Here is a 19,001-nt window from a genome sequence, read left to right as displayed (position 1 = left end):
ATCTCGAGTCGGCTCCTCGACATATTGGTCCAGATAACCGTCCCGAAAACATTCCAGGAATTCCTCCTCCTCAGAATTTTTACTAATTTGGGTAGTCCAATCAATATGTAAATTAAAGTCACCCATGATGACAGCTGTGCTCTTATCGCACGCTTCTCTAATTTCCCTTTTTATGCCTTCCCTCACCTCCATATTACTATTTGGAGGCCTATATATCACACCCACTAACGTTTTCCTCCCCTTGCTATTTCTCATTTCTACCCATACAGATTCCGTTTCATCCGAGTTAATATCCTTCCTTTCCATTGCATTAATCCCCTCCTTTACCAGCAATGCTACCCCACCTCCCCTACCTTTTTGCCGATCCTTCCTAAATATTGTATATCCCTGGATGTTAAGTTCCCAGCCTTGCCCACCCTGCAGCCACGTTTCTGTAATCCCAATCAAATCATACTTGTTTACCTCTATTTCCACAACTAATTCATCCACCTTGTTCCTAATGCTTCTAGCATTAAGATACAAAGCCTTCAGGCTTGCTTTTTTCACACTCTCATTATGAATTAGTTTGGCCCTTTGTGTTTCTCTCCTTTGCTTATTGCTTCTCACCTTTCTACCATCTATTTCTGACTTCATATGACTTCCCTCTTTTCCACTACCTAGGTTCCCATCCCCCTGCCAAATTAGTTTAAATCCTCCCGAACCGCCCTAGAAAATATTACCCCGAGGACATCGGCTCCCTCACAGTTCAGGTGTAGACCGTCCCCTTGGTACAGGTCACTCCTCCCCAAGAACTGGTTCCAATGCCTCAAGAATTTAAATCCCTCTCCCTTGCACCACTGCTCAAGCCACGTATTTAGCTTATCTATCTTACTCTCTCTAAACTTATTAGCTCGTGGCACTGGTAGCAATCCAGAGATTACTACCTTTGAGGTCCTACTTTTCAATTTAGCTCCTAACTCCCTAAATTCAGCTTGTAGGACCTCCTCCCTCTTTTTACCTACATCGTTGGTACCTACATGTACCACGACAACTGGCTGATCCCCCTCCCCCTTCAGAATGCTCTGCACCCGCTCCGAGACATCCTTGACCCTTGCACCAGGGAGGCAACATACCATCTTGGAGTCTCGGTCTCGGCCACAGAAACTCCTATCTATCCCCCTTACAATTGAATCCCCTATCACTATAGCCCTATCCCTCTTTTTCCCGCCCTTCTGTGCAGCAGAGCCAGTCATGGTGCCCTGAACCTGGCTGCTGGTGCCTTCCCCTGATAAGTCATCTCCCCCAACAGTACCCAAAACGGTAAACCTGTTTTGGAGGGAGATGACCGCAGGTGACTCCTGCACTACCTTCCTGCCTTTACCCTGCCTTTTGGTCACCCATTTACTGTCTGAGCTAGCCTTTACCTGCGGTGTGACCAACTCACTGAATGTGCTATCCACAACATCCTCAGCATCGCGTATGCTCCAGAGTGAGTCCATTCGCAGCTCCAGCGCCGCCATGCGGTCTGCTAGGAGCTGCAGCTGGACACACTTCCTGCACACATAGTTGTCAGGGACAGTGTCCCTGATTTCCCACATGGCACAGGAGAAGCATGACACGGGTCCGAGCTGCCCTTCCATGACTTAACCCTTACAATACCCTTTTATTTACTACGATTTAGCTTAATTATTGAATTCTACTTAGAATAAGTTTGTGAAAGTACTCACCAACCAGTCACCTACCTGTTTTCTGGTGTTGTATTTTCACTGCCGCCTCCTGTCCTGGAACCTTCTCCACCTAGGTTAGGCTCCTGAAATAAAATAAATTGAACCTACCTTTTCAACTTCCCCTAACCCCTAAAAGGTTAGAGGAGGTGGTGGAAGGGTGGGAGACACTACACTGTAGTGTTTCGGGTTTAGCAACAGCTCCACCTATATAAGAATTACTGGCCTCCTGCTCTCCCGACTGCACCAGCTGTGAAAGAAAAAGCCCGCGAAAGGTGAGCTTTTAAACTCACCAGTTACTGGCCTCCTGCTCTCCCGACTGCCCCAGCTGTGGTCTCGGGCCTCGCCTCTCTCCGGTTGTTATACCAGCTCTGAATCACTGCTCCCGACTGGTCTCGGGCCTCGCCTCTCTCCGGTTTTAATACCGGCTCTGAATCACTGCTCCCGACTGGTCTCGGGCCTCGCTGGTCGCCGGGTTTTCTCCCGAGCTCCTCCTCGCTGGTCCCGACTGGTCTCGGGCCTCGCCTCTCTCCGGTTTTTATACCGGCTCTGAATCACTGTTCCCGACTGGTCTCGGGCCTCGCTGGTCGCCGGGTTTTCTCCCGAGCTCCTCCTCGCTGGTCCCGACTGGTCTCGGGCCTCGCCTCTCTCCGGTTTTTATACCGGCTCTGAATCACTGTTCCCGACTGGTCTCGGGCCTCGCTGGTCGCCGGGTTTTCTCCCGAGCTCCTCCTCGCTGCTCCCGCTGGTCCCGACTGGTCTCGGGCCTCGCCTCTCTCCGGTTTTTATACCGGCTCTGAATCACTGTTCCCGACTGGTCTCGGGCCTCGCTGGTCGCCGGGTTTTCTCCCGAGCTCCTCCTCGCTGGTCCCGACTGGTCTCGGGCCTCGCCTCTCTCCGGTTTTTATACCGGCTCTGAATCACTGCTCCCGACTGGTCTCGGGCCTCGCTGGTCGCCGGGTTTTCTCCCGAGCTCCTCCTCGCTGCTCCCGCTGGTCCCGACTGGTCTCGGGCCTCGCCTCTCTCCGGTTTTTATACCGGCTCTGAATCACTGCTCCCGACTGGTCTCGGGCCTCGCTGGTCGCCGGGTTTTCTCCCGAGCTCCTCCTCGCTGCTCCCGCTGGTCCCGACTGGTCTCGGGCCTCGCCTCTCTCCGGTTTTTATACTGGCTCTGAATCACTGTTCCCGACTGGTCTCGGGCCTCGCTGGTCGCCGGGTTTTCTCCCGAGCTCCTCCTCGCTGCTCCCGCTGGTCCCGACTGGTCTCGGGCCTCGCCTCTCTCCGGTTTTTATACCGGCTCTGCCCCGTATATGTTTTCAAGATAATGGATGTGTCTTTTAAAGGTATATGCGGAAATAGCCTCTTGTAATCCCGTCGATTTATGACGGTCAGAGCTGATCCTGTATCTAGCTCCATTTTAACTGGGGACCCTGCTATCGTGAGGGTAACCCAAATGGTCTGGTAATCTTCTTTGGCAATTACATTATGTAATTTGAGACAGCTTAGTCTCTTGTTTCCGGAGTCGCTATCGCTCTTCTGGTCTTCGGAGCTACTGTCCGTCATCATTTGTACTTTTCTTTATTGATTTTTTTTTTTCCTATCTGTGGATTTATTTTGTCCAGATCGGCATACCCGTGCAATGTGTCCAATCTTTCCGCATTGCCTGCATGCTTTGTCCTTGAACCAGCAGTCCCTCTGGTCATGGGTGGCTCTTCCGCAGCGATAACATCTCTCGAAACCCTGTGTCATTTCATGGGTGCCGAAGTCCTGTGTCTTTTGTTGTATTTCTGCAGCTCTTGCGGCTGCTTCGTATGATACAGCCATACTGAAAGCCTTGTCCAGTGTTAAATCTTTTTCAGAAAGCAGCCTTTTCTGTGTTCCTTCACTTAGGAGACCGCAGACGAATTTGTCTCGAAGATAATCTGCTAGTCCTGCCCCGAATTGGCAGTGTTTTGATAGCTTTCTTAATTCGGTGAGGTAATCAGCGTTACTTTCATCCTTGTGTTGATTTCTCTTGAAGAATTTGAATCGTTCTGCTATCAGCAGCGGTGTTGGGTTTAAGTGCTCCTGTAGGGTATCAACAATTTCTTTAAAATCCTTGTCCTTTGGTTTGGCTGGAGTGATTAAATTTCGTAACAGCCCGTATGTCTTTGCGCCCATTAGATTTAGCAGTAGTGAAGCTTTTTTTTCATCTATTCCATTTGCAGTGCAATATACCTCCACTCTTTCCACATATGTGGTCCAATCCTCTATCTCGCTATCAAAAGCATCAATATTGCCAGACTTAAGCATCTTAGAAAAGATATGGCGCTTTCCCGCCGCTGCTGCTGCTGATGACAACGCTGTTTCCCGCGGTTTCCGTTCTTTTTTTATTTATTTATTTACAGTTGGAAACTCGTTCCCGCCGGACTTTCTCTCTAGGTTTGAACGCCGACCTGTTTGCAGCGTCGGCCGTCTCCCGAGTGCTCCCTCCCCGTCTGTTACTGCTTGCCTCCGCTTTCGCTGCTTGGCCCAGTTGTAGAACCAGCCGCTGGAGCCCCAGCCTGACGCCCAGGAAGGATTAGCGCAGTACCTGCCACCAGCTTGGCCAGCTGGTGAAACCACAGCTTTTTTCACTTTCTTGATTCTTCTGGATGCCAGAGGAATCGATGTCCTTGAGGTGCTGCCGAATTGCAGGTAAGTCCGTTTCCACTTCGTCGCCACTGTGTCTGTGTGTTGATAGAGACACTGAAGACAGGAGTTGGGTTCATAGGTGTTTACTAAACAAAGTCTGGAGGGGAACTAACGGATATAACACAATATACAAGCTTATATCACCCGAGTGGCCATTACCGGCATTACAGCACACATGGGGCTCTTAAAGGCACATACACTACAATTAGCAGTCCTCTGGCACCACACCTGAAGCCAGAGAGGATTGAAAAATGGTCAGGGCCTCTGCAATTTCCTCTTTTGCTTCGCTTAACAGCCTGGGATACATTTCATCCGGGCCTGGGGAGTTACCACTTTTAAAGCTGCTAAACCCCTTAATACTTCCTCTCTCACTGTTTTTTCATCTAATATTTCACACTCCTCCGCCCGATGTCTGCTTCGTCCCTCTCCTTTGTGAAAACGGACGCAAAGTATTCATTATGAACCCTACCGAAGTCTCCCACCTCCACACACACCGATCTGGAACCTGGCTGGTCTCCCATTTGCTGGCTTAATGTGTGCTGCTGGATTACCCAAGGAAAGGGGAGCAACCTGAACAGGATTTCTGTCCTCCACAAAACCCCTCCAGTGAAGTCGGAAGGGCTTGTTAAAATCAAGAAGCTAAGATTCTATTTTCATGGCTTCAGTAGGTGTCTTTGTATTAATTTTCTATTTGAAGGGGGAATCATTATTAATTGTATTTTCAAGTGTTTATATTTGAATTACATTGCACTGATGGGAGAAGCGCATTGATGCATTTCATGGCATGGCTGTAATTCTCGGCAGTTTTCTACTAGAATATTAATGTGAAAATTACCACTGAAATATTTTTATTTGTTCACACCTAGACAGCGCACATTAATTTTCATTTATGTCCTCTGGTCCTAGTTCCCTGGCTTACTTTGAACTAATAATCAGGGTGTATTTTATCTATAACATTTTAATATTTTGATGAGGTCTTTTTCTTTCCTGATTCTGAAACTCCAGTTTCTCTGATCTTTCTCATGACTTATCCTCTTTGCACTTGGGATCAATCTTGTTGCTCTTCTCTGCAGCCTTGCCAATACATTTATTTTGTGTGGTGACTAAAATTGAACACCGTGCTTGTTGGCCTGACCAGTATGTTGTGAAGTATTAGCATAACTGCTATTGATTTGTCTTCTACTGTCCGTTTAGTTTTCCTGTTCTCTCCAAGATCCTTGAATATGTTGTTGCCATCCACCTCTATCCTCGCCTCTCCTAAAATTCTCTCTTTGAATCCCTGCATTCAGGCTTCTGTCCTGACGAGAGCATCAAGGGCAGCACGGTGGCATAGTGGTTAGCACTGTTGCCTCACAGCACCAGGGACCCGGGTTCGAATCCGGCCTCGGGCGACTGTCTGTGTGGAGTTTGCACATTCTCCCCGTGTTTGCGTGGGTTTTCTCCGGGTGCTCCGGTTTCCTCCCACAGTCCAAAGATGTGCGGGTTAGGTTGATTGGCTATGATAAATTGACCCTTAGTGTTAGGGGGATTAAATACGTGGGGTTACGGGGATAGGGTGGGATATGTGTTGGTGTAGGGGTTACGGGGATCGGGTGGGACATGTGTCGGTGCAGGCTCGATGGGCCGAAATGGCCTCTATCTGCACTGTGGGGTTTCTGTGATTTCTGTGATCTGTGAAGTCCGCCTTGGTCAAAGCACATTTACTACGATACGCTGCCCTTCCTCAACCTATCTGCACCGTTTCACACCATCAGCAACTTGCCGTCTACATCCAACTCACGGAAATTCCCTCCCTAAACCTTGTTCCCCTTGCTACTTCCCTCCCCACCTATAAAAGCCTCATCAAAACCAGTCTTCTCAAGCCTGCTTTCGGTCAACTTTCGTAATTCTGTTGCCACGTGGTTCGTTCTCTCCTATATGGAGCTCTTTGGGATGTTTTATTACATTAAAACTGCTGTACATATACATGTAGTAGAAATATATTCTAATTCTGTTACTATCATAGAATGGCACAGCACAGAAAAAGACCATTCAGCTCATCATGTCTGCGCCAGTATTTTTCTCCATTTGGGCCACCAAATCTCCCACCTTTCTGCGTGCTCCCCATACCCGTTTCCCATGGGACTTCAGTTGACACTTGTGTGTAATATAAATTGGTTGTTGATGTCCAACCTGTGATGTCCGAAGCAAAGCAGACTGAGGTTTGCTCCTCCAGGGAATCGCACTCTGCTTCGTTCCAGTGTCAGGTTGGCCCGGATACCAGATCCACGTTGCATTGACTACAACTGAAGAATTGGTGCTGACATTATAGTTGTGATGTAAATGCACACAAATATTCTTTTCTTTCAACTCCCTATCTAATTCAATGATTCCAAAAGGGAATTGGATATACATTTAGAAAGGGATAAAATTTGCAGGGCTATTGGGGCAAGAGCAGGGAGAGTGGGACTAATTGGATAACGCTTTCAAAGAGCTGGTACGATGGGCCGAATGGCCTTTTTAAAAAAAAAAAAAAAAAAAAAAATTGTTCCTGGGGTTGGGGCGTCGCTGGCAAGGCCAGCATTTATTGCCCATCACTAGTTGGCCTTGAGAAGGTGGTGGCAAGCCGCCGCCTTGAACCACTGCAGTCCGCTTGGTGAAGGTACTCCCACGTTGCTGTTAAGGAGGGAGTTCCAGGATTTTGACCCAGCGACTTTGAAGGAACACCGATATATTTCCAAGTCAGGATGGTGTGTGACTTGCAGATGGTGGTGTTCCCATGCCGCTGCTGCCCTGGTCCTTCTAGGTGGTAGAGGTCGCGGGTTTGGGAGGTGCTGTCGAAGTAGCCTTGGCAAGTTGCTGCAGTGCATCTTGTAGATGGTACACACTGCAGCCACAGTGTGCCGGTGGTGGAGGGAGTGAATGTTTAAGGTGGTGGATGGGGTGCCAATCAAGCGGGCTGCTTTGTCCTGGATGGTGTTGAGCTTCTTGAGTGTTGTTGGAGCTGCACTCATCCAGGCAAGTGGAGAGTATTTCATCACACTCCTGACTTGTGCCTAATAGATGGTGGAAAGGCTTTGGGGAGTCAGGAGGTGAGAAACTCTCCACAGAATACCTAGCCTCTGACCTGCTCTTGTTGTCACAGTATTTATGTGGCTGGTTCAGTTCAGTTTCTGGTCAATGGTAACCCCTAGGATGTTGATGGTGGGGGATTCGGCGATGTCAAGGGGCAGTGGTTAGACGCTCTTTTTTGGAGATGGTCATTGCCTGGCACACGTGTGGCGCGGATGTTACTTGCCACTTATCAGTCCAAGCCTGAACGTTGTCCAGATCTTGCTGCATGCGGGCATGGACTACTTCATTTTCTGAGGAGTTGTAAATGGAACTGAACACTGCAATCATCAGCGAACATCCCCACTTCTGACCTTATGATGGAGGGAAGGTCATTGATGAAGCAGCTGAAGATGGTTGGACCTAGGACACTGCCCTGAGGAACTCCTGCAGCGATGTCCTGGGGCTGAGATGATTGGCCTCCAAAAACCACAACCATCTTCCTTTGTGCTAGGTATGACTCCAGCCAGTAGAACATTTTTCCCCTGATTCCCATTGACTTCAATTTTACTAGGGCTCCTTGATGCCACACTCCATCAAATGCAGTCACTCTCGCCTCACCTCCGGAATTCAGCTCTTTTGTCCATGTTTGGACCAAGGCTGTAATGAGGTCTGGAGCCGAGTGGTCCTGGTGAAACCCAAACTGGGCATCGGTGAGCAGGTTATTGGTGAGTAAGTGCCGCTTGGAAGGTGTTGTCGACAGTGCTATCAAGCAGCACTTGCTCACCAATAACCTACTCACTTGTTGGTGCTGTCGCCTCTGAATAAGAGGTTGTGGGTTGTCCCTAAAACAGATCTCGATACGTAATCTGACTTCAGCTCAGTACTGAGGGTGTTCTGAATTGTTAAAGGTGCCGTCTTTCGAATGAGTCGTTAAACCGATGCCTGCTAGCTTCCATGACCCTATTCACAGAAGAGGAGGGAGTTATTCCGCGTCCTGGCCAGCATTCCCCTCTCAACCAACAGCGAAGAAAAGACTTGCATTTATATAGCGCCTTTCACAACCACCGGACGTCCCAAAGCCCTTTACAACCAATGAAGTACTTTTTGAAGTGTAGCCGCTGTTGTAATATAGGAAATCGGCAGCCAATTTGCACACAGCAAGCTCCCACAAACAACAATGTGATAATGACCAGCTAATCTGTTTTAGTGATGTTGATTGAGGGATAAATATTGGCCAGGACACTGAGGATAAATCCCCATCTCTTCGAAATAGTGCCATGGGATCTTTTACGTCCACCTGAGAGGGCAGACGGGTCCTCGGTTTAACGTCTCATCCGAAAGACGGCACCTCCGACAATGCGGCGCTCCCTCAGGTCTGCACTGGAGTGTCAGCCGAGATTTTTGTGCTCAAGTCTCTGGCATGGGACTTGAACCCACAACCTTCTGACTCAGAGGCGAGAGTGCTACCAACTGCACCAAAAACATATCTGATCATTCATTTGTTGTTTTAGCCCTAGCTGTGTGCGGATTGGTTACCATGTTCGCTTAAATAACAGTGATTGCACTTCAAAAGCAATCCATTAACTATGGATTGAGGACATAATGAAGCACTATATAAATACAAGTTCTTTATTGCACAGGAGTGTTGCTTTTTAGCATTTCCCTTGTGCAGAGTTTGATTCAGTAATCCGAGAGAAGCTTATCTTTTCTGTTTGTTATTGCAGGTTTGCAGACTTCTTCAGAGGAATGTTGAAACTCATCCTGCTGTTGCTGTTCTCCGGAGCCACACTGTCATCTGCATGGTTTGCCCTCACCTGCTTCAACAGTGTCACTCACCTGCCTGTAACACCAGGTACTTAATGCATAATGGATCAGATGAATCCCATTTCAAGTTTCTTCAGAGACCAAGCTTCCTTTTACTGACGGGTGTAAGCTGTGCTTTACATTTCGAGATTTAAAACCTGCACAATTTAAACTAAAGGGGTTTGGGTTTGTGTTTGTTCTGACATTGTATTCAAATCTGATTTAAGTGTGTTAATTTGACTGCGCAACTTTCAGTATGCAGAGTGCATCGATCATGCCTTCAGTTTGTTGATCAACGCTTCCCTTGTCAGGCCACAGATCCATCACCCTGGGAACCCCCCCCCCCCCATTTTATTTTACACTGCTTCGACGTGGTAGTGGAATGTAGGCGCTACTGTTTTCCATTTTTGAATACAGCTTTGTGCACCATCTTTGTCTTGTGAAAGCCTTCATTACTGACTTGAATATATAACAATCTGATGCCTAAAAACAAAAACAGGATAGCAGGCATTCAACACTCAGCAGACAAGACGGCATCTGTGGGGAAGCAAAAGTCAATCAGTCCAAGTTACACGTCTTAAAACCCATCCTCAGGATTGGAAGATATTCTAGATGAACAGCATTTGGAAAGGAACAGAACAAGGGATGGGGGGAAAGGGAGAGGGAAAAGAAAACATACGCACACTGTAGTTGAGGTCTGCAGCGACTAAAGTCAATATTAAAGCTCTCTCGTTTTCTCTTTCATTTTTCTCTTTCCCTATCTCTTTCCTCTCCCTTCTTTCTCTGTCTTCTTTCTGTCTCTCTCCTTTCTCTGTCTCTCTCGACTTTCTCTCATTTTCTGTCTCCCTCTCTCCCTTCTTCCTCTACCTCTCTCCTCTTCCCCTCCCAACCTCCTTGGCTTGCAGCACAGCTCTTCATGGGGGAATAGGGGTGGAAGAGAAATGATGACATGCCACTCCTTGCTAACTAACCTACATGTCTGCCTCAGTGTTCAGTGACTGCATGTTCATGTCACTCTAGTGTAAACGGAGCTGTTTCATGATTTTTTTTAACTGGTTTTATTTGATATTGCAGCAACTTTATATACATCGTGCATATTAATTGGAGTATTCATAATCAGCAGTGTTCCCTTCTTCTTTGAACTTTTTGTGGAGACTGTGTACCCAGTGCCAGAGGGGATAACCTGTGGATTTGTGACCTTCCTAAGCAACATCTTCATGGGATTATTATTAATGTTCCTGGCATTTTATCACGCAGGTAATTTTAAATGTTTTCTTTTGAAGGATAATTTGTTTTCACGTGTATTGGTGCTTCCTAGACTTTAAAGTGTGCTCTATTAAATCTGAGTAAACGTGCATTATGAATTTTTTGTGTCTCACCTAAGGTTCTACCTCTGCATTAAAAGTATTATGGATAGAAGATAGGAGCAGGAGTAGGCCATTTGGCCCCTCGAGCCTGCTCCTCCATTCAATGCGATCATGGCTGATCATCCAAATTCAGTACCCTGTCCCTGCGTTCTCCCCATATCCCTTGATCCCCTTAGCCTTAAGAAATATATCACAGAAACCCCACAGTGCAGATAGAGGCCATTTCGGCCCATCGAGCCTACACCGACACATATCCCACCCTATCCCCGTAACCCCACGTATTTAATCCCCCTAACACTAAGGGTCAATTTATCATAGCCAATCAACCTAACCCGCACATCTTTGGACTGTGGGAGGAAACCGGAGCACCCGGAGGAAACCCACGCAAACACGGGGAGAATGTGCAAACTCCACACAGACAGTCACCCGAGGCCGGATTCGAACCCGGGTCTCTGGCGCTGTGAGGCAACAGTGCTAACCACTATATCTAACTCCTTCTTGAATATATTTAATGAATTGGCCTCAACTGTCTTCTGTGGTAGAGAATTCCACAGGTTCACCACTCTCTGGGTGAAGAAATTCCTCCTCATCTCGGTCCTAAATGGTTTACCCCTTATCCTTAGACTGTGACCCCTGGTTCTGGACTCCCCTGCCATCGAGAACAGCCTTCCTGTATCTAGCCTGTCTAGTCCTGTTAGAATTTTATAAGTTTCAATGAGATCCCCTCTCATTCTTCTAAACTCTAGTGAATATAAGCCTAATCGACCCAATCTCTCTCCATACGTTATTCCTGCCATCCCAGGTATCAGTCTGGTGAATCTTCGCTGCACTCCCTCCATGGCAAGAACATGCTTCCTCAGATAAGGCGACCAAAACTGCACACAATACTCAAGGTGTGGTCTCACCAAGGCCCTGTACAACTGCAGCACGACATCCTTGCTCCTGTACTCGAATCCTCTCGCTATGAAGGCCAGCATACCATTTGCTGCCTTAACCGCCTGCTGCACCTGCATGCTTACCTTCAGCGACTGGTGCACAAGGACACCCAGGTCTCGTTGCACTTCCCCTTTTCCCAATCTATTGCCGTTCAGATAATAATCTGCCTTCCTGTTTTTGCTACAAAGTGGATAACCTCGCATTTATTGACATTATACTGCATCTGCCCAATTGCCCAACCTGTTCAAATCATACTGGAGTTTCTTTGCATCCTCCTCACAGCACACACGCCCACTCAGCTTTGTGTCATCTGCAAACTTGGAGATATTACATCTAGTTCCCTCGTCTAGATCATTAATATATATTGTGAATAACTGGGGTCCTAGCACCGATCCCTGCGGTATCCCACTAGTCACTGCCTTCCACTCGGAAAAAGACCCGTTTATTCCAACTCTTTGCTTCCTGTCTGCCAACCAGTTTTCTATCCAAGTCAGTACCTTACCCCCAATCCCATGTGCTTTAACTTTGCAGGCTAATCTCTTATGCGGGACCTTATCGAAAGCCTTCTGAAAGTCCAAATACACCACATCCACTGGTTCTCCCTTATCTATTCTACCAGTTACATCCTCAAAAAATTCCAGTAGATTAGTCAAGCATGATTTACCTTTTGTAAATCCATGTTGACTTTGTCCAATCCTGTCACTGTTTTCCAAGTGCTCTGCTATTACATCTTTTATAATGGACTCTAGCATTTTCCCCACTACCGATGTCAGGCTTACCGGTCTATAATTCCCCGTTTTATCTCTACCACTTTTTTTAAATAGTGGGGTTACATTAGCTACCCTCCAATCCATGGGAACTGTTCGAGTCTATGGAATTTTGGAAGATGACCAGCAATGCATCTACTATTTCTAGGGCCACTTCCTTAAGTACCCTAGGATGTAGATTATCAGGATGCAAGGAGTTTAGTCTTGCATGGCGAATAGGTTATTTGTATCACAAGATTTCACATTAAGCATCTGTGCAAGTGGCATGCTGTGATATTTTTGATTTGCTATTAAATTCATAAAGTTAAATTGCAGTGTACATTGAAGAAACCTTAAATGCCGACCCAGTTCCTTAGCAGGAAAGTAGTGGACTGAAACCTCAGTATACAACAGCAACTTGCATCTTTAACGTAGCAAAACATCCCAAGGTGCTTCACTGGAGCGTTACAAGACAAACATTTGACACCGAGCCACATGAGGAGAAATTAGGGCAAAAAGCTTGGTCAAAGAGGTAGGTTTTAAGGAGTGTCTTAAAGGAGGAAAGAGGCGGAGAGGTTTAGGGAGGGAATTCCAGAGCTAAGGGCCTTGGCAGCCGTGCCTTCAGCTGCCTATGGTGGAGCGATTATAATCAGGGATGCTCAAGAGGCCAGAATTAGAGGAGCGCAGATATTTCTGCGGGGGTGGGTGGAGGGGGGAGCGTGCGGTGGTGGAGGAGATTAGCGATAGGGAGGGAGCGAGGCCATGGAGGGATTTGAAAGCCAGGATGAAAATTTTAAAATCGAGGCGTTGCTTAACTGGGAACCAATGTAGGTCAGCAAGCACATGGGTGATGGGTGAAATGGACTTGGTGTGAGTTAGGACATGGGCAGCCGAGTTTTGGATGACCTCAAGTTTACCTAGGGTAGAACGTGGGAGGCCAGCCAGGAGTGCATTGGAATAGTCAAGTCCAGAGGTAATAAAGGCATGGATGAGGTTATTTGGTTACATAAGAAATTGCAAATAAAAGGAATGGCCTACTTCTCCTATTTCTTACTTTCGGCAATGCAGTAGGCTGGCTTCATGAGCCACCTTCTTCCGTTCGAAAGTAGATTATGGGGTGACAGCTGTGTGACCACAGCCTGTATCAGAGGCCAGTGCAGCGTACAGTCACTTGTGCCATCAATGAGACATGCTTCCGTTGTGGGTGAACAGTAGAGGTGCATTCTGTACACTTCTTTACAGCTGTCAAACCCCAGCTGTTTACCATTGGCATATGAAACAACTAGAAAGATTCCACGAAAGATGAGCGCAATCTCAAAAAGTTATGTCGCAAAAGCCAGTGACATTAAAGTCATGGTTGTACAGGCCAGGCTCAATGGGCCCGATACCAGGTTACCAATGAGCAGCTGCCCAATGCCATGTTTGGCTGCAGGCTGATGATTGGGAAAAGGACAGAAGTGGGTCAGAGGAAATGTTTCGAGCATAACCTGAAGTGAAGACTTAAGGGGGATGACTTTCATCTAGAAACCTGAGAACCTTTAGCTAAAGATGGCACAGACTGGAAATAGCCCAAGAAGTTTTGCATTTCACATGCTGAAGACCACACCTGGAGCTTTGGGCACCATACCTTAAGAAGGATATATTGGCCTGGGCGGGAGTGCAGCGTAGATTTACTAGAATAATACCTGAACTCCAAGGGTTAAATTACGAGGAGAGATTACACAAATTAGGGTTGTATTCCCTGGAATTTAGACGATTAAGGGGTGATTTAATCGAAGTTTTCAAGATATAAAGGGGAACTGATAGGGTAGTTAGAGTGAAACTATTTCCGCTGGTTGGGAAATGTAGGACATGGGGGGCATAGCCTAAAAATTAGAGCCAGGCTTTTCAGGAGTGAAGTTAGGAAACACTTCTACACACAAAGGGTGGTAGAAGTTTGGAACTCTCTTTCGCAAACAGCAATTTATACTAGGTCAGTTGCTAATTTTAAATCTGAGATTGATAGATTTTTGTTAACCAAAGGTATTAAGGAATATGAGGCAAGGGCAGGTATATGGAGTTAGGTCACAGATCAGCCATGATCTCGTTGAATGGTGGGACAGGCTCGAGGGGCTGAATGGCCTGTTCCTAGGTTCCTAACAGAGTATTAACAGTAAATGAAAATGGCATTGCCGAAAAGTCAACGAGGAAGAGTTGTAATGTTGGGGAATGCAACAGGCAGCTTGTGCACAGCAAGGCCCCACAAACAGCAATGAGATCAATGCCTAGATACCCTGTCTTTGATGGTGTTGGATGAGTGATGACGATTGACCAGTGGGAGAACTTCTCTTGTTTTTCTTCAAATAGTGCCGTGGGACCTTTTACGTTCACCTAAGAGGGCAGGGGGGTACCTTGGTTCAACATCTCATCCAAAAGATGGCACCTCTGACAGTGCCACGCGCTCTCTCAGTATTACACTGGGGAGACTGCCCAGATTGTGTACTCGGGTTTCTGCGGAATGGGACTTGAATCCACGATCTTCACACTTGGAGGCCAGAGTGCTGCCACTGAGCCACGGCTGACATTTCAATTACTTGCTGTCTCATCCACAAATCCTAATTGGGTTTTATGCTTTTGATTGTGCCGGTCCCTGATTCCAACTGTGATTTGTACTCTACCTCTCTTGATTACATAGGAATTGCTAGATGAAAAAAGACTAAGGTCCATCTAGTTTGCTTTCTACCATCCTGGTAGTTGCATGATGCAACGATAATGGAGTTGAGGGTGAGTTTGGAATCAAGTTTGTCGATGCCGCTCAGAAATGTAATCCAATGAGCAGCATTAGTCGACCACCCTGCCTCGCCTGTGCCTGATTCCACAGATGTCTGTGAGACGTAAAAGCACTGGAACGGTACCTCCAAGCTTTTTGATTCCACATTGAGAGATTGGCTGAACTTTCATTGCTCGAAAGGGACTTTGAGCTGAGGGCTGTGCTTCCTTGTTTGTTGCAAGTAGACAAAAGCTGCGGCTAAACTCTGTCCTGCCTTAAGCCAGCGCCCACGTGGAAAGCTAATGACGAAACTTCAGAGGACCGCCTGGGAGTGCGCCGCCGATGTGAACTTTGCTGCTTGTGTGCAGAGTTGGCCAATATTTGCTGAATTAAAGCGGTTGGTGTGCAAGGCTATTAGAAATTTAATTGGCCATTAGTACCCCGTTACATTCCTCCAACTCTTTCTAGAGTTGGAGCAACCACTGGAGTCTGACTTCTGTACTGATTACAACCATCTACAGGAAACTTTCTGGTATCCGGCATGGACGGGACCGACGTGGTGCCGGTTCATCAACAATTCCGGATAACCGAACGCTATAGTAAAAGATACAGAGCTCAGAGCTCCGTATGAAGCAACAAACCCCAACAGCTTCAAAACAATGGGCACAAGTTGCAAGCGTCTCTGTAGCTTAGCAATAGCTTCAGCTACACCCTTGCACAGCAACAAATGGAGTAATATAAGTTATCTGAACCGACTCCTGAATTTTGCCGGTGGATAGAGCGTTCCGGTTATTTAGGGGCCGGTTAATCGAAAGTTTCCTGTATATTTACATAGAAACATAGAAGATAGGAGCAGGAGTCGGCCATTCAGCCCCTCGAGCCTGTTCCACCATTCAATGAGATCATGGCTGATCATCCAAATTCAGTACCCTGTCCCTGCCTTCTCCCCATATCCCTTGATCCCTTTAAGCCTTAAGAAATATATCTAACTCCTTCAATATATTTAATGAATTGGCCTTCTGTGGTAGAGAATTCCACAGGTTCACCACTCTGGGTGAAGAAATTCCTCCTCATCTCAGTCCTAAATGGCTTACCCCTTATCCTTAGACTGTGACCCCTGGTTCTGGACTCCCCCGCCATCGGGAACATCCTTCCTGCATCCAGTCTGTCTAGTCCTGTTAGAATTTTATAAGTTTCAATGAGATCCCCTCTCATTCTTCTAAACTCTAGCGAATATAAGCCCAATCGACCCAATCTCTCCTCATACGTCATTCCTGCCATCCCAGGTATCAGTCTGGTGAATCTTCACTGCACTCCCTCCATGGCAAGAACATCCTTCCTCAGATAAGGCGACCAAAACTGCACACAATACTTAAGGTGTGGTCTCACCAAGGCCCTGTACAACTGCAGCAAGACATCCTTGCTCCTGTACTCGAATCCTCTCGCTACGAAGGCCAACATACCATTTGCCTTCTTAACCGCCTGCTGCACCTGCATGCTTACCTTCAGCGACTGGTGCACAAGGACACCCAGGTCTCGTTGCACTTCCCCTTTTCCCAATCTATTGGTGTTTGCATATATTTGCGCATGCTTGTTGCTTAACTCCCTCAAAAGACTATAACGATGCTTATTTAGGAAATATATAAACATATATTAGACGTGTATAAACATATTTTAATGACAGTTGTCAGAAGGGCAGGAATGGCAGTGAACATTCCCGGTTACAGGTTTTTCAGACAAGATAGAGAGGGGGATAAAAAAGGAAAGGGGTTTGCAATATTGGTTAAAGAAACAATGACAGGAGGGATGATGTGTTCTAAGGATCATCAAATGAGGCCATATAGGTTGAACTGAAGAACAAAGAAGGGGCAATGAATCACACTGCTGGGCGTGTACTATAGACCCCCAAATCGTCCGAGGGAGTTAGACGTGCAAATATGCAGGCAGATTTCTGAGAAGTGCAGAAACAATAGGGCAGTAATAGAAGGGAATTTCAACTACCCTAACATCAACTGGGATTGAATCATTGTACAAGGTATAGAGGGCACAGAATTCTTCAAATGCATTCAAGAGAACATTTTTAGCCAGTACGTAGCAAGCCCAACAAGAGGGAGGTGGTTCTGGACCTAGTTTTAGGGAATGAAGCTGGGCAGGTGGAAGGGGTATCAGTGGGGGAGCATTTTGGTGCAAGTGATCATAATTCAGTTAGATTTAGCGTAGTTATGGAAAAGGACAAAGATAGATCAGGAGTAAAAGTTCTCAATTGAGGAAAGGCCAATTTTACTAAGCTGCAATGTGATTTAGCATAAGTGGACTGGAAACAGCTACTTGAAGGTAAATCAGTGTCCGAGCAGTGGGAGGCATTCAAGGAGGAGATAGAGGGTTCAGAGCAAATACGTTCCCATAAAGAAAAAGGGTGGCTCTCCCAAATCTAGAACCCCTGGATGTCAAGGGGCATACAGGGTAGGATGAGGCAAAAAAGGGAAGCTTATGTCAAATATTGAGAGCTAAATACTGCAGGAAGCCTAAAGGAGTATAGAAAGTGCAGAGGTGAAATTAAAAAGGAAATTAGGAAAACAAAGGGAGGACATGAAAAAATATTGGCAAGTAAAATCAAGGAAAACCCAAAGATGTTTTATAAATACATAAAGAGCAAGATGATAACTAAAGAAAGAGTGGGGCCCATTAGAGACCAAAAAGGAAGCTTGTATGTGGAGGCGTATGGTTCTTAATGACTTTGCGTCTGTCTTCACAAAGGGAGGGACGATGCAGACATTGTAGTTGAGGAGTGTGAAATATTAGATGAGATAAACCTAGTGAGAGAGGAAGTATTAAGGGGCTTAGCATCTTTGAAAGTAAATAAATCGCCAGGCCTGGATGAAATGGATTCCAGGCTGTTAAGAGAAGCAAGGGCGGCTCTGACCATCATTTTCCAATCCTCTCTGGCTACAGGTGCCGGAGGACTGCTAATGTTGTACCATAGTTTAAAAAGGGAGAAAGGGATAGACAGTAATTACAGGCCAGTCAGCCTAACCTTGGTGGTGGCAAAATTGTTGGAAAAAATTCTGAGGGACAGTATTAATCGTCATTTAGAAAGGCACAGATTAATCGAGGACAGTCAGCATGGATTTGTTAAAGGAAGGTTGTGTCTGACTAACTTGATTGAATTTTTTGAGGAAGTAACAAGGAGGGTTGATGAGGATAGTGCGTTTGATGTAGTCTACACGGATTTTAGCAAGGCTTTTGACAAGGTCCCACATGGTAGACTGGTCAGAAAAGTAAAAGCCCATGGGTTCCAAAGGAATGTGGCAAGTTGGATCCAAAATTGTCTCACTGGCAGGAAGCAAAGGGGAATGGCCAACGGATGTTTTTGTGACTGGAAGGCTGTTTCCAGTGGGGTTCACAGGGCTCAGTACTAGGTCCCCTGCTTTTTGTGGTATACATCACTGATTTAGACTTCAATGTAGGGGGCATGATTAAGAAGTTTGCAGATGATACAAAACTTGGCCGTGTGGTCGATAGTGAGGAAGAAAGCTGTAGAGTGCAGGAAGCTATCAATGAACTGGTCAGGTAGGCAGAAAAGTGGCAAATGGAATTCAATCCGGAGAAGTGTGAGGTAATGCATTTGGGGAGGGCTAACAAGGCAAGGGAATAGACAATAAATGGTAGGATACTGAGAAATGTAGAGGAACAGAGAGACCTTGGACTGCATGTCCACAGATCCCTGAAGGTAGCAGGACAGGTAGATAAGGTGGTTAAGAAGGCATATGGGATACTTTTCTTTATTAGCCGAGGCATAGCGTACAAGAACAAGGAGGTTATGCCTGAACTATATAAAACACTAGTTAGGCCTCAACTAGAGTACTGCGTACAGTTCTGGTCACCACATCACAGGAAAGATGTGATTACACTAGAGAGAGTACAGAAAAGATTTTCGAGGACGTTGCAGGACTGGAGAATTTTAGCGATGAGGAAAGATTGGATAGGCTGG

The 19,001-nt window shown here is 46.5% G+C and overlaps 1 protein-coding gene across 3 annotated transcripts in view; it reads left to right on the top strand.

The window, feature by feature from the left end:
* Positions 1-19,001, top strand: part of slc49a4 (solute carrier family 49 member 4) — a 97,020-nt gene that overhangs the window by 60,388 nt on the left and 17,631 nt on the right. For 2 of the 3 annotated variants that reach the window (XM_085986842.1, XM_085986841.1), the window contains exons 7-8: positions 9,134-9,261; positions 10,287-10,469. In XM_085986842.1, coding sequence (XP_085842968.1) covers positions 9,134-9,261; positions 10,287-10,469 — 311 coding nt within the window. Of the gene's footprint in view, positions 1-9,133; positions 9,262-10,286; positions 10,470-12,597; positions 12,747-19,001 lie in introns of those variants that run through there. The other variant, XM_085986843.1, reaches the window with a different exon arrangement.

The sequence above is a fragment of the Somniosus microcephalus genome, chromosome 4 (assembly GCF_052327205.1).
Source record: "Somniosus microcephalus isolate GS21.2 chromosome 4, FLI_Smic_1.0, whole genome shotgun sequence".
Lineage (NCBI taxonomy): Eukaryota > Metazoa > Chordata > Chondrichthyes > Squaliformes > Somniosidae > Somniosus > Somniosus microcephalus.
Note: the sequence above shows the minus strand (reverse complement) of the source record. Positions and strands in the feature narration are given on the sequence as shown.